Raw genomic sequence first — 22446 nt, forward strand, 5'->3', positions numbered from 1 at the left:
AGTAAAAAGTTTATCTCTTCCATGAACTAACATATAATTTACCTTTTCTAACCTTTCTTTTCTTCTTCTTCTTCCTCTCCTTCACTTCTTGTTTAAATTACTAATTTAACCTTTCCTTGCTGGGAGTGAAACTTTATGCTTACTGGTATTGTTAGCGTCACATAATCTGAAGAAACCTGTCGCCTTTGACTTATTTTCCTATTCCTATGTTATGGTAACATTGTATTGGTGGATTTTTTTTTTTTTTTTTTTGGCAACCAGTTGCAATTAAAATATTCTTTGGAAGTAGATAAGGCATACATAATAAATATAATATAGTGAATTAATCCAAGGGAATATTTAGGGCTTTGTAATACAGTTTTGTCTTATGTTGTGTTTGAGACTTCTTCACATTCCTTTACTTTATACAAAACAAACCAAACTTGAAATATGTCCTAGTAGAAACTGGGAAACTTACTGGCTTCTGTTCATTCTCTGTTAGGAGAGACCTGTTCTTAGGGTAACAGTAAATATGACTGTTCTTATCTTTTAGGCTTTGTTTATATCTAAACATCATAGCTTCTTCTAGCAATCAGTTTACTGTTATTTGTGCCTGGGGTTAAATTGTTAGTCTCTTGCTAAAAAAGACTATTCTTGCTCTTGCTGCCTTCTGACATATACTTAGGAACTTGTGTTGTTGGAAATCCAAATATTCTATCTACCTTAATTATTATTTCACATTTTAAAGTACATCTTGGCTTTTATTTTTATTAAACCAGTGAGTTTGTAACCTTTTAAAATTAGTAGAATCCTTTTAAGGACAATCAAATATTAGAAGAAATTTAATACATAATACAAAAAATGGATTGTTCTCAACTGTGTGCCAGGGGTTAACCAGGATATTCCCTTCCTTGACTATTTCTTGCATTCCAGCAAATTTTTTCTTTAATTTTTAGAAAATGTGGAAAGAAAATAAAGTCATGCATTTAGTTAAAATACACACATATATAGCATTCAAGCCTGCGTGTACATTTTCATGCATTTTTGTGCACCTAAAGACATACATATATACATTTTCATACATTATATACTCTTGAAATATAGTAGCTAGGTCTTAAGGACATCTGATACTTAAAACTTTATTTCTGTTTAATCTAGGCGACAGAAGGCTAGAGAGAGGCAGCAGAAATTGCTTGCAGAGTTTGCTTCACGACAGAAAAGCTTTATGGAAACTGCAATGGATGTTGGTAAGTCAAAGTTATTAGTTTAGAACTCTCATAATTATACTTACTACTTTAGGGATGATGTAGTCCAATCTTTTACTAATTTAAAACATTACAGAGTTATTATTTCTAGTGTTTATTTGGTCTTTATTTAAGTAATATAGTGATGGAAGATCAGACTTTTATTATAGACAGTCCATTCTGTTGTTAGTAGCTATAATTGCTAGGAAGTTCTTCCTGATGGTAGCAATATAGTATGCTCCTTTTGTTCTCTTCTGTTAAATGGTCTCTTAGATTTGTGAGATCCATCAATATATATTTACTTATCTTGATCTTTTTCTTTGAAATTATCTTAAAATCCTTCAAATAGTTTCAGATGCTTCTAGTGCCTCTTTCTGGTACCCCTTCATTATTTCTTAAAATCAGGTGAACTTCTCATTTCCATTAAGATTAGCATTAGAAATTATACAGTGAGGCCGGGCGCGGTGGCTCAAGCCTGTAATCCCAGCACTTTGGGAGGCCGAGACGGGTGGATCACGAGGTCAGGAGATCGAGACCATCCTGGCTAACCCGGTGAAACCCCGTCTCTACTAAAAAAAACTACAAAAAAACTAGCCGGGCGAGGTGGCGGGCGCCTGTAGTCCCAGCTACTCGGGAGGCTGAGGCAGGAGAATGGCGTGAACCCGGGAGGCGGGGCTTGCAGTGAGCTGAGATCTGGCCACTGCACTCCAGCCTGGGTGACAGAGCAAGACTCCGTCTCAAAAAAAAAAAAAAAAAAAGAAATTATACAGTGAGAGAGGATACCATGTTTCTGTATGATAGTAGCCTTTTACACACATTGGAGAAATAGATTAAATCTTAGTGTCAGTCTTTAGTTAACCGGGATATTCCCTTCCCTGACTATTTCTTGCATTCCAGCAAATTTTTTCTTTAATTTTTAGAAAATGCAGAAAGAAAATAAAGTCATGCATTTAGTTAAAATACACACATATATATGCATTCGAGCATGCATGTACATTTTCATGCATTTTTGTGCACCTAAACACATAACCAACTTCCTGAAGAAATTTGTAGAGATCAATTCAAATTTAGCCTAATGGGTTCTAAACCATCAAGTATAGTTAATATTCAAGATATAACTTTGACAGAAAGAATACAGATTGAGCACCCCTAATCTGAAAATCTGAAATCTAAAATGTGCCAAAATCCAAAACTTTCTGAGCTTTGACTTTCCACTGGTAGCATGATGCCACATGTGGAAAGTTTTTGACTTAAGATTCACCTTTTGAATTTCTTTTCTGGCAACTTGTTGATTTCCTTTTCATTTGGGTCTGTTACTAGAGAGCTATGAAGTTCAAAATCTCTATTAGGTTTTTCCAGAGGGACAGAAATGGTAGGATATGTATATTTGAAGGGGAGTTTACTAGGGAGAATTGGCTTACATAATTACAAAGGTGACATCCCATGATCGGGCATCTGCAAGCTGGGGGATGAGAAAAGCTAGTACCATGGTTCGTTCCAAGTCTAAAACCCTCAAAACCGGAGAAGCTGAAAGTACAGCACCCGATCTGAGGCTGAAGGCCAAAAACCCCCAAGAGGCCATCGTTACAGGTCTGAAAGCCCAAATGCCAATTTATCCATTTCTTTTAGGTTTTCCAGTTGGTTGGCATATAGCCATGGCATGATGCCACAAGTGGAAAGTTTCACACTTGACCTCTTGTGATGGGTTGCAGTCAAAACTACATTTACAAAATTATGTAAAATGTTGCATAAGCCTGGGTGCGGTCATTCATATCTGTAATCCCAGCACTTTGGGAGGCCGAGGTGGGTAGATCACTTGAGGTCAGGAGTTTGAGACCAGCCTGACCAACATGGTGAAACCCATCTCTACTAAAAATACAAAAAAATTAGCTGGGCGTGGTGGTGCATACCTGTAATCCCAGCTACACAGGAGGCTGAGGCAGGAGAATTGCTTGAACCAGGAGACAGGTTTCAGTGAGCCGAGATAGTGCCATTGCACTGCAGCCTGGGTGACAAGAGCAAAAAAAAAAAAAAAAAAGGTTGTGTAAAATCACCATAGCCTGTATGTATAAAGTGTATATGAAACATAAATGAATTTTGTGTTTAGACTTGGGTCCCATCCCCAAGATATCTCATTATGTCTATGTAAATATTCTGAAGTCTGAAAAAAATCTGAAATCTGAAACACTAATGGTCCCAAGCATTTCAGATAAGGGATACTTAACCTGTACTGAAATTCTGTTTATGAAATTTACCTAGCATCAGTTGACTTTATCATATGAAAGAAGAGGGTTTAGTTTATTGACACTACTTTCCCTTTCTCTCTTCTTTCCAAAAATTGGTAATTTTATTTTTGTTTTTTTACATGTTTAATATAATTATAATATTTATGTATTGTTCTATCTGCAGTAGTCAGTATCTTGATACTGCTTCATATAAAATGAACTAATAAGCACCCCATCCTTCCTTTCCTCTTCTACCTCCTGCCTTTTTTCAGATACTTTTTAACTTTTAAATTGTCAAGGTTGCTGACATTCTGTTTTGCAGTCACATTAATGTCTTCCATGTGAAGGTTGACTCTTAAAAACAATGAAGAGTTTGTATTAGTATGACTTTTTAAATGCTATTGAGTACAAGGCTAGAACCATTGACTATTTTTGAGTCTAGTGGCCCAACCCCTGAACCCCTTCAAAGAGACTATCTTTAATACATAGCTCTTTTCTTCCAGTCCCTTGATTGCTAAACCCATAGGACCTTTTATTTGTTTCTATATGAACCATGACTTTGTTATGTTGCCTTTTGTTTTCCCTGAAGTTCCCGAACTGTCTTTTTAAATTTTATTTTTAAAATTTTATTGTAGCAAGAACCAGTGTGCCTTTATGATATCTCTGTTATTCTTCCTTCTCAATCATACTGTCTTTTGCATGGAATTCTTTTCCAATCTGGTCCATTTGTTCTTCAGGCATGCCCTACAGCCATTACCTGAGGATTTTCCCCTTTTGGGATTGATAATAGAGTTTCTTGCATATTAATGTCATCTGTTTTTGAAATCTTGTTTTATTGGGGTGCCAATTCAAGTGTATATATATATATATATATTTTTTTTTTTTTTTAAATTTTTTTCTTCTTTAAGAGATAAGGCATTGCTATCTTACCCAGGCTGGATTTAAACTACTGAGCTCAAGCGATTCTCCCACCTCAGCCTACCTAGTATCTGGGACTATAGTCATGCACCACCGTGCCTAGCTCAAATCTTAATAATGCCGTTTGGTAGCTCAACCACCTGATTCTTTATTTCTGGAAGGGACTTTAGTCTACTCTCACACTTGATTGTTCATTTAGATGGATGTAGATTGATAAACACATTCTGTCACAAATTTACAACTGAAGGCATTGCCTCTTTGTCTTCTGCCATTCATTTGATAAAAAGTCTGGTGGTAATCTAATTCTTACACCTTTGTAGGTGAGCATTTTTTCCTTTCCTGTGACAAATTTGTGATTATCTGATCCTTAGAGATCTGAAGTTTTATCATTTGTATCTAAGAGATTTTTTTCCCATCCTCCTTAGTGCTTAATGAGCCTTTTCAGTCTGAAGATTCATATCTCTGAAACTATGAGATTTTTTTTCCCATTTTTTTTTTTTTTTTTTTTGATAACTGGTATAGTCATCCTCCAAGATGGTTCTTCTGAATGATCTCTATCTCCTGGTCCTGATGCCCTGTGTAGTCTTCTCCTACATTGATGTACATGACCTATAGAATATGGCAGAAGTGAAGGTATATCATTTCTCATATTAGGTAATGAAAGACATTACGGCTTCTGTCTTTGTTACTTTCTCTCTCTCTCGGATTACTCATTCTGGTGGAAGCCAGCTGCCATAGCATGAGTATCCCTGTGGAGGCCCATGTGAGTGAGGAACTGAGGCTTCTTTCCCCAGCAGTCATGTGAGTGAGCTTGGTTGTGAAACTTCCTGTCCCAGTTAAGCCTTTATTTAATTTTGTTATTTTTTTCTTAAAAAAAAATTTTTTTTTTTTTAACTAAAGAGACAAAGTCTCTCTGTATTGTTCAGGCTGGCCTCAAACTCCTGGCCTCAAAGCAATCCTTCTGCCTCGGCCTCCCAAAGTCCAGGATTATAGGTGTGAGCCACTGCATCTGGTGCCAGTTAAGCCTTTAAATGACTGCAGGTTTGATAGTAATTTCAGGAGAGCTCCTTAGCCAGAACCACACCACTAAGCTGCTCCCAGATGCCTGACCCTCAGAAACTGATGGAGATAATTCTTTTTAAGCCACTGAGCATGAGGGTATTTTGTTATACAGCAATACTTTCCTTCTTAACATTTTATTCTTTTTTGGGACTCGTAATTGGATATTGGATCTCCAAGACTGATCTTTTAATTTTGTAATGTGTTTTATCTTTTATATCATTTGTTCTTTTTGTTTTACACACATATAGATTTCCTCTCTCCAGTATCTTGTTCTTACCATCTGTATAGAATTTTCTCTAAAAATCTTTCTGAATGAGTTTAGGGTGTTTCTTTTTTTTCTTTATCTGTTTCTTTCTCTAAATTATCTTTTATCCTTCTAAATTGCTTGAAAAACTTATGTTAGTCTTTCCTGTTGTTAGTTTTCCTCATTTGCCTGATGATTCCTGATTGTCCTGGAGAGGTGGTCTGGGTAGCTCATGTGGGTTCATTTTACTGAGGTGTAAAGAGGTTTGATCCTAATAATTGTCTCTAGTCTGTGTACATGGGTAAGGTGTGTTGACTATCAGATTTGGATTAGGGATGGGAGAAGGGCTGATCACTCTAGGTTGGAGTGCCCAGATGCTAACATTCACATTAGAAGCCCCAGTTTTCTCTAAGCTTCTTGTTGAGTTTCTTTGGATAAGAATAGGCTGGTTTTTGTTGTTGTGGATGATCTGTTTTTTCTGTGAGGTAAATGCCAAGCCCCCTGAATGCTCTGTTTAGTCAGAGTTGGGGAAGGAATTGGGGTGCTACGTACTGAAGTCTACATACAGTCCTTCAAATAATTATTCTGTTTTCAGAGTCATTTTATACTTATGGCTCCTGTCTTCTGCCTCATGTGCTGATTCTGAGCAGAGTTGACATTCTAATGGATAGATCAATTCTTGCTTTTCTTTAACTTTCTGATATCACATATCTTTTCTCTGTCATCATGCCTCTATCTTCTCCAGTCTTTCAGAAATGTTATTGACATCTCCTATTTGCTGGTGAAATTCTCACCTACCACTTCATCCTTTTTCTATATTCTGTGGGAATATTTCTTCATTTCTTTTCTATCTTTATTTCAGTGGGATTGTTTTTAAAAAGAATGAGGGACAAAAGCAGATATTTAGCCTGTAATCTTGAATTAAATACTTAATATGCATTATTGCAGTGTATAAAGTTAATTTTTTATAACAAAAGCACTAAATTTTTATTAAAATTTAGAAAACACAAATAATAAAAAATAAGAAATAATATATTTTTACTACCAGATTTCCTAACCTAGGTTGTATCCTTACAAGACTTTTTCTAAGAACATATGCATATAAATGTACTTTTTACCAAAATGAGGTTGTACAATGCTGTTTTTTAATGAAAAATTCCAAACGTAGAGAAAAGCTGACAAAATGGTCTTGTGAACACCCATATACTAATATAACCATCACCTTGTTAACATTGTTCTGTATATGTTCTCTTGCTTTCTCTCTGTTAAATGAAGTAAGTTGCAGACCTTACTGCTAAAGCATTTTTAACATGCATGCCTTAGGATTGAGAGTCTTCTCTTACACAATCACAGTACATCATACCTAAGAAAATTACCTTCCCATAAAATAAAGAAAATGGCTTCAAAATATCAAACTCAGTACTATGTTAAACAGTGAAATTATTGAATAAAACTTTAAAATTTCTTAAATTTAAAAAAATGTTTAAAAAGTATAACAAATTTTAAATTGTTTCCAGATTATTTTGTCCTCATTGCATCCCACCAAAGATACATAGTCAAAGTTTTGTGCTCTGAAGTTACTTAGGAGCAGTCCTTTTTTTGTGAGGTGATGTAACTAGTCTGATGTATAGTTTTAGTTCATCCATGTCAGTATGTTTGCAATTTTAAGAACTAAGAAAAAAAGCTTAATTAATACTTTAAGAAATTGTTTTTATTTGCTACTTCCCACTCACAAGTGAGACAAAACAAAAACAATTTTCTGAGGAATCAATTAAGCAACGTACCCAGAGCAGACTGGGTGGTATTGCCTTGAATAAGAGAATGGTCACCTTATCCTCTGAGGAAACTGGAGGGAAGGAGGAAAGAATGGATGGAGATAGAGGTAAGTTCCACTGGCTTTAAGGGAAATGGGAAGCTCAGGCAGATCACCTTTGATTGCTTTAGTTTTCAGGGGTTAGGTAAAAGGTGAGTTCTTCTGGGTGAAAAAGAATGTGACCTGAAGTTTGGAATTGCTGAGGAGAGTGGGAGACATTGGTCATGAAAGCTGACTATAAATATTGATAAACAATGCTTACAGCTCAGTTATGGTCAAGATCATAGATTTGAATGTCATAAGTGCAAAGTTATTGACTCCATGTCCTAATTTTTGGAAGGTTTGACCTCTTTTGGCAGTAGCCAGGGCACAGGAAGAACAATTGAGGGATCAGGCAAATATGATTGCTAGCAAACAGAGGCAGTTCACAGAAGTCTTCAGGATAATGAGCTCTACTTTCTCCCAGTCTCGGTTCTTGCATGCTGCGGTGGTGACAGGTGAGGCAATAAAGATTTATGGGCATTTCATTTGTTTATGTTGGCCATGGCCACACCACTAGGATTCCGGATCACACTGATTCTGTATTCCCTTTATTTATAGCAGTCTCTTTCCAAAGATATCTGACCCCAAAAAGCCTATTTGAGACCCCATTTTCACCCACTGCTCAAGATAAAACTTGCAAACATGTTGTTCTGCTTTTGATGACTATTTACACGTCACATTTTGTACTTATAGTATTATTAACACACGAAGCAGGGCCTATACCTGAAGTACTATTAATACTTGGCAGCATACTGATACAATTTAACCTTAGCTAGATCCTCTCCCTCATTTGTCAAATTCCCCTTTTTTTTGGTCTTATTTCACATCTGTGTTGTAAGAACGTAAATAATTTGTATAGTAGTATCTCCTTATCACCGGGGATCTGTTCCAAGGCCCCCAGAGGATGGCTGAAACTAACCATGGGTAGTATCAAACCCCATATATACTGTTTTTTCCTATACATGATAAAGTTTATAAATTAAGCACAGTAAGAGATTAGCAACACGATAATAAAATAGAACAATTACAACGGTATGCCAGCATCACTGCTCTTATACTTTGGGGCCATTATTAAGTAAAATAAGGGTTACTGGAACACAGTCATTGGGATATTACAGCAGTTGATCTGATAACAGAGATGGATATTCTGGACAAAGGGATGATTCACATCCTGGACAGGACCAAATGGGACAGTATGAGATTTCATCACGGTGCTCAAAATGGTGCATAGTTTAAAATTGTTGAACTGTTTATTTCTGAAATTTTCCGTTTAATATTTTCTGACCGTGGTTGACCACAAGTAACTGAAACCATGGAAAGTGAAATTCTAGATATGGGGAGACTACTGTAGTTGCTTCTTTTTATTGTGTCTATATCTTTGTATATAACAAAAATTCTAATGTAGAAGCTTAACATACAAAATATTTCCAATTTATAACATACAGTATATTATAAATCCTCTAATCAAATATAGTACATTATTAGGTAGTTTAAGTACAAAAACTTTTCTCTCTGAATGCAACAGATTTCTACTGTGATTAGTACTTTTGCCTGTCTGTTTAATGCCTTTCTGTAGTTATCAAGTTTCCTACATGAAGAGGCAGTATTACTTCTGCATTTCCTTTCATCCTTCTTTCTTGATCATTATCCTCTCCCCCACCTTTATTTAGTTTTACTAGCCATCTAGGTGTAGGAGTCAAGGTATTAGATTATAACCTTGATCCAGTAAGGTTTGTCAGGTTTGTCAGATAGGTATAGCTGAAATGCAACAGAATTACGTTCCCAGTGAGAGTTCAAGTACTTAATAAAGTATAAGAATTTATTTGGGAATTACTTTCTGTTATTAGACATATTAGATTTTAATTGTAAAATTTATACAGTACAGAAAAGCATCAAGAAGGAACAATTTTATCCCTGGTCCCACTATCCAAATAATGTACACTACTGATTATACTGTATAGCACAATTTTATGCCATGCCTTTTTACCTGATATTTTAGTGTAAGAATTTCCCTACATTATTATTGAAAGCTTCTTGTAACTATTAAAGTCTGTATACTTCTTTGGGGAAACAGTGTAGTGTAGTGGTTGCGAGCATGGACTCTGGAGCCTGACTGGGTTTATATCTCAGTCACACTCCATTGCCTGGAGTAATTTACTTAACTTCTGTCTGCCTCAGTTTTCACATTGTTACAAAGAAATTTTTAGATTACATCATAGGGTTGGGAGGGTCAAATGTACTGGTACATTTAAAATGCTTAGAATAGAATACATAATAAGCATTACATAAACATTGGCTATTGCTGTCATCATTTTTATTCTACAGTTTGCTTAATCATTCACCCACAAGTGGACTGTAGGGTTTTTTTCCCTAATTTTAACTATAATAAACACTGTGTACGTAAAATTTTTCCTCTATTTTTAGTCTGGGTCCAAGAGTATGAATTTTGGGGGTTGAGCATGATGAGGATGAAACATATTTTTGTATGTTAACTGTGTACTCAGGACTGTGATAATACGTTATGTATATTGCATTTTGTCTTGACACATCCATGAGATAGGTATTATCCCAGTTACAGATGCCTAGGCTAAGAGAGATTAAGTAAATTTGAGGTTATACAGTAGTAATTGTGGAACAAGGGCTGTTAATCAACAAGTTTTGTATGCTCTTTACTATTCATATTTAAAGCAAATCGAGGAGAGTATGCTCCCCCCACGCCCCCACCCCCACACACAGTTAGTAGCCTATACATAGGAAGGGATAGATATGAGATCAATTGCAAAATAAGAATTAATAGACCTGATGGTTGGTTCATTGCTTCAGGCACAGGATAGAAGTGATATTCTGAGTGTCTGGAAAAGTATTATTTTTTTATTTTTAAAAAACAGACTGAAAACACTGCTTTTCCAGTAGACACAACAAAAATCCTTGCTGTGACTCTACCGCTCTTGCCTGGTTGTATAATCAGTCCCACCTAAATCATATGAATTGAAAAGGGTGGTGAAGGAGTGATTTTTTGTCAACAAAAATTGAGGCCTGTTATTATCAGAAAGGACAATAGCTACTGGGTGGATAAGAACAGCATCTGTCCACAGACCGCATACATTAAGATTTCCCTTGGAAAGTAGGAGAGTCTGAGCCAAGAGCTACCACATTGCAGGATTTGGTTGACTTTTATTGTTATAGATGGAAGGAGTTGTTTTATTTAATAATACAGCTTAATTTGTGATTTATCCTTTTAACAGTATAAGCAAATACATATATGTTTGTGTGCTACCATTTATATAAGAAGTCGGGCTGGAGATATAAATATATCTTCTTATATAAATATATAAAATTATGTATATTATATTTAAATATAAAATACTTAATTTTTCCTAGAGTCCCTTTCTTAGGTAAGTGTATACTTTTCTTAGGTAACATATATGTACACTTTCCCTACCTTGCTTTTTCACTTAATATCATATCCAGTGGATCCTACCATGCAGTGTGTGGAGATATTCTTCATTCTTTTTAAAAATTTTAATATTAAAAAAATTTGTACATAATAACTGTACATACTGATGAGGCACATGTGATATTTTGATACATGAATACAGTGTGTAATGATCAAATCAGGGTAATTAGGATGTCTGTCACCTCAAACATTTATCATTTCTTTGTGTTAGGAACATTTCAAATCTTTTAGTTATTTTTAAATACATAATCAATTATTGTTAACTATCGTTACCCAATTGTACTATCAAACCCTATTCCTTCTATAACTGTATGTTTGTACCCATTAACCAACCTCTCTTCATCTCCTCCTCCCCAACCATTCCCAGAGTCTGGTAACCATCATTTTGCTGTTTATTTTCACAGGATTCACTTTTTAAATTCCCATACACGAGTAAGAAAAAGTGATATTTGTCTTTCTGTGCCTACCTTATTTCACTTAACATAATGACTTCCAATTCCATCCATGTTGCTGTAAATGACAGGATTTCACTCTTTTTATGACTACATAATGTTCCATTCTATACACACAGCCACCTACCACATTTTCTTTATTCATCTGTTGATGGAAATTTAGGGTGATATCTTCACTATTGTGATAATAAACATGGACACGCAGCTAGCTCTTCAATATACTCATTTCTTTTCTTTTGAATATATACCCAGCACTTGGATTGCTGGGTCATTTAGTAGATCTATTTTTACTTTTCTGAGGAACCTCCATACTGTTTTTCATAGTTGCTATACTAATTTACATTCCTACCGGTAGTATACAAGCATGCCCTTTCTCTACATCCTTGCCAGCATCTGTGATTGTTTTCTTTTTGATAATAGCTATTTTAACTGGGGTGAGATGGATGATATCTCGTTGTGGTTTTGATTTGTATTGCCCATATGAATAATCATGTTGACCTTTTTTTTTTTTTTCATATGCCTGTTGGCCATTTATATGTCTTTTTTGAGAAATGACTTGTCAGATAATTTGTCCATTTTCAAATTGGATTATTTTCTGCTATTGTTTGTTTCTTCTGTATTCTAGTTATTAATCCTTCGTTGCATGGATAGTTTGCAAATATTTTCTCTCATACTGTAGGTTGTCTCTTCACTCTGTTGATTTTCTTTGCTGTACAAAAGCTTTCTAGCTGATATAACCCCATTTATCTATTTTTGCTTTTGTTGCTTGTACTTTTGATGTTGTACACACAAAAATCTTTACTCAGACCAATGCCTTAAGCATTTCCACAGTGTTTTCTTCTAGTAATCTCATAGTTTGAGGCATTAGAAAGTCTTTAATCCATTTTGATTTGATTTTTGTATATGTTGAGAGATAAGGGTCTAGTTTCATTTTTCTGCTTATAGATACTTAGTTTTCCTAACATCATTTACTGAAGAGACTGTCTTTTCCCCAGCACTGAATGCTTTTGGTACCTTTGTTGAAAATCAGTTGACTGTAAATATGTGTATTTATTTCTGTGTTCTCTATTCTGTTCCATTTGTCTTTGTGTCTTTTTTTTTTTTTCTTTTTTGAGACGGAGTCTTGTTCCGTTGCCTAGGCTGGAGTGCAGTGGCACAATCTTGGCTCACTGCAAGCTCCACCTCCCGGGTTCATGCCATTCTCCTGCCTCAGCCTCCTGAGTAGCTGGGACTACAGGGGCCTGCCACCGTGCCTGGCTAATTTTTTTTTTTATTTTTAGTAGAGATGCAGTTTCACTGTGTTAGCCAGGATGGTCTTGATCTGCTGACCTCATGATCCGCCCGCCTCAGCGTCCCAAAGTGTTAGGATTACAGGCATGAGCCCAGCCTGTGTCTGTTTTTTATGCCAGTACCATGTTATTTTGATTAATATAGCTTTGTAGTATATTTTGATGTCAGGAAGTATGATGCCTCCAGCTTTTTTCTTTTTTCTTTTTTTTTGCTCAGGATTGCTTTGGCTATTCAGGATGTTTTGTGGTTCCATACTATGTGAATTTTTCTATCTCTTTTTCTATCTCTGTGAAGAATGTCATTGGTATTGATAAGGATTGCATTGTTAGATCACTTTTGGTAGTGTGGTCATTTTCACAATATTCTTCCAATCCATGACATGAGATGTCTGTCCATTCTTTGGTGATGTCTTCAGTTTCTTTCATCAGTGTTTTATAGTTTTCATTGTAGGAGCTTTTACTTCCTTGGTTAAACTTGTTCCTAGGTTTTTTTTTTTTTTTTTGGTAGCTGTTGTAAATGAGTTTTTTCCTTGATTTATTTTTCTGCTAGTTTATTATTGACGTATAGAAACACTACTGATTTTTCTATGTTAATTTTGTATCCTGCAGCTTTACTGAATTTGCTTATCAGTTCTAAGAGTTTCTTGGCAAAGCTTTTAGGATTTTCTATATGTAAAGTCAGGTCATTTGCAAATAGGGACAATTTGATTTCCTCCTTTTCCATTTGGATGCCCATTATTTCTCTTGCCTAAATACTCTGGCTAAGACTTCCAGTTCTGTGTTGGAAAAGAGTGGTGAGAGTGGGCATCCTTGTCTTGTTCCAGTTCTTAGAGGAAAAGCTTTCAGCTTTTTCCAATGTTAACATTTTCCAATGTTAGCTCTGGACTTGTCATATACAGTCATTATTATGTTGACATACCTCCATCTATACCTAGTTTGTTGGGGTTATCATGAAGGGATGTTGAATTTTGTTAAATGCTTTTTCTGCATCTGTTGAGATGGTTGTACAGTTTTTGTCCTTCATTCTGTTGCTGTGATGTATCACATTTATTGATTTGCATATGTTTAACAATCCTTGAATCCTTGGAATAAATCCCATTTGATCATGGTGAATGATCTTTTAGCTTTCTAGTATTTGTTAAGGATTTTTTGCATCTGTGTTCATCAGGGATATCGGCCTGTAGTTTTTTTTGTTATGTCTTTGTCTGGTTTTTGTATCATGGCAGTGCTTGCCTTGTAGAATGAGTTTAGAATAATTCCCTTCTTTTCATTTTTCTGGAAGAGTTTGAGAAGAATTGGTATTGGTTCTTTAATATTTTGGCAGAAATCAGCAGCGAAGTCATGTGGTCCTGGGCTTTTCTTTGATGGGAGACTTTTTATTACTGATTCAATCTCATTACTCATTATTTATTTGTTCAGATTTTTAATTTCTTCTTGGTCCAATTTTGGTAGGTTGTATGTGTCCAGGAATTTATCCATTTCTTTCAGGTTTTCCAGTTGGTTGGCATATAGTTGTTCATAATACTCCGTAATGATCCTTTGTATTTCTGTGGCGTCATTTGTAGTGTTCCTCATTTCTGATTTTATTTTGAGTCTTTTCTTATTTTTCCTTAGTATAGCTAATGGTTTGTCAATTTTATCTTTTCACAAAACCAGCCTTTCATTTCATTGATCTTTTGCATTTTTTAACTCTCAATTTTATTTATTTCGGCTCTGATCTTTATTATATCCTTCCTCTTGCTAATTTTAGGTTTGGTTTATTTTTGCATTTCTGGTTCCTTGAGATACATCATTAGCTTGTTTATTTGAAATCTTTCTACTTTTTCAATGTAGGTGTTTATTGCTATAACTTTCCTTTTAATTCTACTTTTGCTGTATCCTATAGGTTTTGGTATGTTGTGTTTCTATTTTCATTTGTTTCAAGAAACTTAAATTTCCTTCTTAAGGCTGGGCATGGTGGCTTATGCCTGTAATTCCAGCACTTTGGGAGGCCAAGCGGGTGGATTGCTTTAGCCCGAAAGTTCAGAACCAGCCTGCACAACATGGCAAAACACCAAAATACAAAAATTAACCTGGTGTGGTGGTGCATGCCTGTAGTCCAGCTACCTGAGAGGCTGAGGTGGGAGGATTGCTTGAGTCCAGGAGGTGGAGGTTGCAGTGAGCAGAGATCATGCCACTGTACTCCAGCTTGGACGACAGAGTGAGACCCTGTCTCAAAACAACAACAACAACAAAAATTCCCTCTTAATTTCTTCCTTGATCCATTGGTTGTTCAGGAACATGTTATTTAATTTCCGTGTATTTGTACAGTTTCAAAAGTTCCTCTTGTTATTAATTTCCAGTTGTATTCCATTGTGATCAGAAAATATACTTAATTTGATTTAAATTCCTTTAAGTTTGTTGTGACTTGTTTTTTGGCCTAACATGTGATCTATCCTGGAAAATGTTCTATGTGCTAATGAAAAGAATGTGTATTCTGCTGCTTTTGTTGAAATGTTCTGTAAAAGTCTATTAGGTCTATTTGGCTTAAAGTGCAGTTTAAATTCAGTGTTTCTTCGTTGATTTTCTGTTTAGATGGTTTGTCTAGTAATGAGAGTGGGCTGTTGTAACCATTATTGTATTGGAGTCTATCTCTTTCCTGAGATCTAATATTTGCTTGGTATATTTGGGTACTCTGGCATTGAGTGCCTATATATTTAGAATTGTTGTATCCTCTTGTCTGGGTATGGTACCTTGTGTCTGTAGTCTCAGCTACCCAGGAGGCTGAGATGGGAGGATCACATGAGGCTAGGAGTTTAAGATTACAGTGTGCTATGATTGTATCTGTGAATAGCCACTTCACTCCAGCCTAGGCAACAGAGCAGCAAGACTCTGTCTCTAAAAAAACAAACAAAAAGGAATTCAGAATTGGGACCCCCAATCCAGACCTGTATATCTGGATCTGCAATTAAAAATATACATATATATATTTTCTCTTTTTGAATTGATCTCTTTATCATTATATAATATTCATCTTTTTTCTCTTTTTACAGTTTTGGACATAAAGCCTGTTTTATCTACTTGCTTTTGTTTTTCATTTGCATGAGTTTTTTTTTTTTTTTTTAATTCCTTTACTTTCAGTTTATATGTGTTTTTACTGGCAAAGTGAATTTCTTGTAGGGAGCATGTAGTTGGGTCCTTTTTTTTTTTTTTTTTTAAATCCATACAGGCAGTGTGTATGTTTTAAGTGGGGAATTTAATTTGTTTACGTTCAAGGTTATTACTAATAGATGAGGACTTTTTTTTGTTGTTAATTGTTTTCTGATTGTTTTGTGTATCCTTTGTTCCTTTCTTCTCTCTTACTGTTTATCATTGCGTTTTGGTGATTTTCTGCAGTGATAACATTTGATTTTTTAAAATTTCTGCTGTGTGTATCTGGTCTGCCAGTGAGTTTTATACATTTTCATTTTTTCATGATGGTGATTATTGCATTTTTGTTTCCACACGTAGTACTCTCCGGAGCATTTCTTGTAAGTTTGGTCTAGTGGTGATGAATTCTCTCAGTTTCTCCTTGTCTAGGAGAGACTTTATTTCTCCATTATTTCTGTAGGATAGCTTTGCTGTGTAGTATTTTTGGTTGGCAATTGTTTTCTTTCAAAATTTCAAAACTTTGAAAATAACTATTTTTTACTGGCCTATAAGGTTTTTGCTGAGAAATCTGTTCTTAGTCTAATGGGGATTCCCTTATATGTAACTTGATGCTTTTCTCTTGCTGTTTTTAGAATTGTCTCTTTGTCTTTCGCTTTTTACAATCTGACTGTGTTTGCCTTGGGGAGGACATTTTTGAGTCTAATCTATTTGAGAACTTTTGAGCTTCTTGGATCTAGATGTCCATATTTCTTCCAGACTTGGGAATTTTCCAGGTATTACTAGTTTTCTATGCCTTTTTTTTTTTTTTTTTATCTCTTCTTATTTGTTCACTTATGGTGTTCCATAAATCTTGTAGGCTTTCTTCACTCTTATATTCTTTTCCCCTCAAGTAATTTTAAATGACTTATCTTCATGTTCGGAAATTCCTTTTTCTACTTGATCAAGTCTGCTGTTGAAGCTCTCTATGGTATTTTTGTTTTATTTATTTGGCTGTTTGGTTCAACTCTTTCGGATTTTTGTTTGGTTCTTTTTCATGATATCTATCTCTTTGTTGAATTTCTTATGCATAAGAAATTTTCCTGATTCTATTGAATTATCTATCTGTATTTTCTTGTATCTAATTGAGTTTCCTTAAGATTCATCTTTTGAATTTTTTTTCTGGCAATTTGTTGGTTTCCTTTTCATTTGGGTCTGTTACTAGAGAGAGATGAAGTTGAAAATCTATATTAGGTTTTTCCAGAGGTACAGAAATGGTAGGATATATATATATGAAAGGGAGTTTACTAGGGAGATTTGGCTTATATAATTATAAAGGTGACATCCCATGATAGGCCATCTGCAAGCTCGGGGATGAGAAAAGCTAGTACCATGGTTCATTCCAAGTCTAAAACCCTCAAAACCAGGGAAGCTGAAAATACAGTACCCAGTCTGAGACTGAAGGCCTGAAAACCCCCAAGAGGCCTTTGTTGTAGGTCCCAAAGGGCAAAGAACCTGGTGTCAAATGTCCAAGGGAGGAGGAGAAAAGGTGTTCTGCTCTGGAAGGGAGAGAGAGAGAGGAAGGCAAGCAAGCTGAATATCACTCTTCTGACTGCTTTGTTCTAGCTTTACCCACAGTCCATTGGATAGTGTTTGCCCACAGTAAGTACAGATGTTCCTCTTTCATTCACTGACTCACATGTCATTCTCCTCTGGAAAACCCTCACAGACACACCCAGAAACGATGTTCCACCAGCCATCTAGGCATCCCTCAATGCAGTCAAATTGACACCTAGTATTAGCCATCAGTTCATTTTGTCATGTCATATTTCCTTGCTTTTTCATGTTTCTTGTATCACTGCATTGATATCTATACATCTTGTGGAATTGTGTCTTCTGAACTTCCTAGAGTGGCTTTTGTAGAGAATGATTCACCTTGCAGTTGAATCTTAGTGTGCTGGCTAGGAAAGATGTTGTGACTTTGTTTCTGGGTGAGTATAGCGGTATAACTTCCATGCAGCTTCTCTGGTGGTTTCAATATCAGCAATAACTATGGCCTAGGCTATAGAAGTTTGTGGTGGCAGCAGTGGTGACACAAGCTGTTAATGTCCTTGGTGGCAAGGCCTTTTGGGCTCCTCCTATTCTCATTTTCTCCACAGTGGGGAGACTTACCCAAGGGGATCCCTCTTGGTGTCATGTCTTTCATGGCCTATGAGTACCAGTAGCAGTGCTGGGTTCCAGGTGCAGGTGCTTGGAGGGAATGTGGGGCCTGGGTCTCATGAACCTATTATGGCACTTGGGTTTTGGCATGCCATTTTGCTGTCTGTGGTAGGGATAGATTTAGGTTGCCACAGAGACAGGATCTGTGACTCTGAAGCACCTTCTAGCAGCTTGGATTCAGGGAGTTGGGTTGTTTACCCCTGGGGAACAGGTCATATCTTGCCTCTGGGGAAGAAAGGGTGCTCCTGAGGTTTGAGCACAGGATGTGGGGTATAGCCACTATTTAGGAGTCTGAGCCAGTAGGGCTTAGTGGCAGCCAGGTCCCTGGGGATGTAGCACTGTATAATGGTGACTCTAGACTGTGATGGTGGGACTTGGCAGTATCCCAGACTCTGTGATCCCAGGTGCAGTGTCAGCAAGTATGTCAGAATGGCCAAATACAGATGTCACTTGGGCCCTTGAGGGTTATGGAGCAGCACAGCAGGGAGTCCACTTCCCATAGAGAAGGGTGTCTCAGCAGCTCAGACTCTAGGGGCTAGTCTAGCTCCAGGGAAGCAAATTACTAGAGTTGTTTAACCTGTATGGAGGAGTGTCTCAGCTCAGCCACTGCTCTGTTTTCCTGGGATGGGGGGTGTTGTATCAGCCTAGCCCTAGGCTCTGTAGCTCAGCCAGGGCATCAGTTCCCCAGGAGGTATTGTACTGTTAAGAGAATGAAATGGTGTGCCGCAGACTGAGAGAAGATATTTGCAAAACACACATCTGATAAAGGACTGGTATTCAAAAGATAGAAATAATTCAACAATAAGAAAACAAATAACCTAGCTTTTAAAATGAGCAAAAGATCTGAATAGACACCTTACATAGAAGATTCTAGAATGGCAAATAAGTGTGTCAAAAGATGCTCAGCATCATTCATCATTAGGGAAGTGCAGAGTAAAACAACAGTGAGATACCACTACGTGACTATGGCTAAATTCAGAAATCTGACGCTACCAATTTTTTGTGAGAATGCAGAGCAGTGGGAACTCTCATTCATTGCTGGTTGGAATTCAAAATGGTACAGCTGCTTTGGAAAAGTTGGCATTTTCCTGTGAAGCTAAGCTTAATCTGACCATATGATCCATCACTTGTGCTCTTAAATATTCATCTAACTGAATAAAAAACTTATGTCCACACAAAAAGTCTTCATACTGATTTTTCTTTTCTTTTCTTTTCTTTTTTTTTTTTTTGAGGCGGAGTCTCGCTCTGTCTCCCAGGCTGGAGTGCAGTGGCCGGATCTCAGCTCACTGCAAGCTCCGCCTCCCGGGTTCACGCCATTCTCCTGCCTCAGCCTCCGGAGTAGCTGGGACTACAGGCGCCCGCCACCTCGCCCGGCTAGTTTTTTTGTATTTTTTAGTAGAGACGGGGTTTCACCGTGTTAGCCAGGATGGTCTTGATCTCCTGACCTTGTGATCCGCCCATCTCGGCCTCCCAAAGTGCTGGGATTACAGGCTTGAGCCACCGCGCCCGGCCTCTTTTCTTTTCTTCTTCCTTTTCTTCCTTTCCTTTGCTTCCCTTTCCCTCCTTTTTTTTTTTTGAGACGTAGTTTCACTCTCGTTGCCCAGGCTGGAGTGCAGTGGTGTGATCTCAGCTAACTGCAGCCTCTGCCTCCTGGGTTCAAGTGATTCTCCTGCCTTAGCCTTCCAAGTAGCCAGGATTACAGGTGCCCGCCACCACGCCTGGCTAATTTTTTGTATTTTTAGTAGAGATGGGGTTTCACCATGTTGGTCAGGCTTGGTCTCAAACTCCTGACCTCAGGTGATCCGCCCACCTCAGCCTCCCAAAGTGCTGGAATTACAGGCATGAACTATGGTGCCTGGCCTTATATCAATTCTTAATGGCCTCTGGTACTTTTTTCTTTTGAAACCTTCTTTTCATTTTGACCTACTAATGTATTTTCATAGACATTGTGCTTTTTGGTTTGATTCTATTCAGGCACTGTTTTTGTTTTTGTTTTTTGCTAATTTCTTTGGTGGCATCTTTTTATTTCCATTAATACTAGGCATTACCCAAAGTTCTATTTTAGGTTACTGTCCCTTTTCCTCTCAGTCATTCTTCATAACTATCAGAGGTATGTATAGCTGCATGAATTCTTATTTTAAAATACCTAAACTTGATGTTTTTCTTTTCTTATTTCTGACGTATATTTTTACATATTTACTTAGATGTGCCTCCATCTTTTAAACATTTCATAAAGCAACTTCTGCTTCCCGGTTCTTCCCAGTCTCTTCCACCCATTTCTTTGTCACCAGTGGCAGCATCACTTATCTTCATGAATTTAAGTATCTTTATCTGGAAATAATTATTAGCTCAATATTTTATTTTTGCTATTAATAACATTATATCACCAGAGGATTATTGCTATTTTCAATGAGTTCTGCTTTATTCTTATATAATATGGTCATATCTTTATGATTTCTCTACATAAAAAAATATATTGATAGCTACTATTTCTGAGATACAATCACTAAAATTGAGAGTGAGAAAGAAATAGTTTTTTTTTCTCTTTTGTATTCTAGTAAATACTACCATATTTTCCCAAGAGCTGTCATGTTGTTGTGAATATCCCCTTAGGTGCCTCAAGGAAGATTAAAACGAACATCTCCCTTCTTTCTGTAACATGTTATTTTAAAATATTTATCTTTTGATACAAATAATCTTTGCCTCTGTGTTTTCTGTATCTATTTTATATTTGAATGATACAACACTAGAAGTATATTTAACCATATTTTAGTTTAAATCTTTCATTATTAAAGTCTTTGCATTATTTTATCTGTCTAAATATTTTATTTGAGTAAGGTAATTTTTTCCACAGTGCTATTACTATATACTTTATTGGTATTGAAGCTAAAAATTGTTTGAACTTGATTTTTCCCTCACACTTTCATGGAAGAGAGATTTTCCTCCTAAGGAATTAAAGAGATGTAACTTTTTTCCCTCAGATTCTCCTGAGAATGATATACCTATGGAGATCACCACGGCAGAACCACAGGTTTCCGAGGCAGTATATGACTGTGTTATTTGTGGACAGAGTGGCCCCTCCTCTGAAGACCGACCTACTGGATTAGTTGTACTGTTACAAGCATCCTCAGGTAAAGTCAAAGTAATTTTTTCATGGGAACATTTTAGAGCCGAAGTATATACAACAGATTAATAAATATCTGTATTAAATGAAAATGATATCTTTGTTTACTTATAACTAGGCAAGGGTCAGTTTAGATCCTTCATAGCAAGGATCGATTTAGATCCGAATAACAAAGATTCTTTATCTGGTTATATCTTACTTTCCTGGACATGAGTGTTAGAAGAAACTCTTAACAAAGATCTTGCTATATGGTTACACAATTTTTTTCTTTAAATGCTAGGTGTCCAATAACTGCATTCAGCTTTCTTGGTAATTATAATTGTTCTGGCTGGGTGTGGTGCCTCACATCTACAATCCCAGCATTTTGGGAGGCTGAAGTGGGCAGATCACCTGAGGTCAGGAGTTCAATACTAGCCTGGCCAACATGGAGAAATCCTGTCTCTACTAAAAAAATACAAAATATTGGCGGGTGTGGTGGCAGGTACCTGTAATCCCAGCTACTCGGGACACTGAGGCAGGAGAATTGCTGGAACCTGGGAGGTGGAGGTTGCAGTGAGCTGAGATTGTACCACTGCACTCCAGCCTGGGTGACAGAGTGAGACTCTTGTCTCAAAAAAAAAAAAAAAAAAATTGTTCTAAGATCTGGAAAACTCCTTAGCCCATAAATATTGTCAGTTTTTAATTACACAAGGCATATTTAGACAGCTCTGCCTTTATTTGTTCAGTCTGTGAAATGGTATGTTTACCAGTCTATAGTTTTAAACTGTGTAATTTTATTATAAATTATAAACGTATAATTTTAAAAGTTTGAAGGATTCATCTGAATGGTGTCCATTGTCTTCTGTAATGAAGTATTTTTGAGGGTAGTGATAATTCTTACACAATCTAGTCACAATGAATTTAATCCTTTTCCAACAGGAGTATGTGTAAAATAAAGAGAAAATAAAATTCTTACATATTTCTCCAGAGGATTTTTTCCTAGGTTGTTAAGTCTCTGAATTCGTATGGTAAAGTGGAAAGAGTTAGATATTATAAACTCCCCTGAATTCAAATATGGTATTGCTTTACTTCATGTGGCCAAATATCTTATTTTCTTGACTTTAGAAGATTTTTGTGTTGGTTAAGTAATGTAATATAAGCAAAAAGAATCCAATATGGTGCATAGTAAATTCGTTTATTCTGTTACTCTTCTTGCCTAAAATGAATTGATTTGGGAAACCCTGATTTAGTGGGACATTGAAATAGAGCTGTCAAAATCAGAAATGCCTACTG

At 36.3% G+C, this 22446-nt stretch overlaps 1 protein-coding gene across 12 annotated transcripts in view; it reads left to right on the top strand.

Annotated features, from left to right (window-relative positions):
* Positions 1 to 22446, top strand: part of UBR3 (ubiquitin protein ligase E3 component n-recognin 3) — a 263282-nt gene that overhangs the window by 135479 nt on the left and 105357 nt on the right. For 7 of the 12 annotated variants that reach the window (XR_004176549.1, XM_031651339.1, XM_031651340.1 and 4 more), the window contains 3 exons: positions 1138 to 1226; positions 7845 to 7982; positions 21032 to 21181. Coding sequence is in view for 11 of the 12 variants with exons in the window: in XM_031651339.1 (XP_031507199.1) it covers positions 1138 to 1226; positions 7845 to 7982; positions 21032 to 21181 (377 nt within the window). In the remaining variant the exon portion in view is untranslated. The remainder of the gene's footprint in view (positions 1 to 1137; positions 1227 to 7844; positions 7983 to 21031; positions 21182 to 22446) is intronic. The other 5 variants (XM_031651349.1, XM_031651343.1, XM_031651344.1 and 2 more) reach the window with 1 other exon arrangement.

The sequence above is a fragment of the Papio anubis genome, chromosome 10 (assembly GCF_008728515.1).
Source record: "Papio anubis isolate 15944 chromosome 10, Panubis1.0, whole genome shotgun sequence".
Classification (NCBI taxonomy): domain Eukaryota; kingdom Metazoa; phylum Chordata; class Mammalia; order Primates; family Cercopithecidae; genus Papio; species Papio anubis.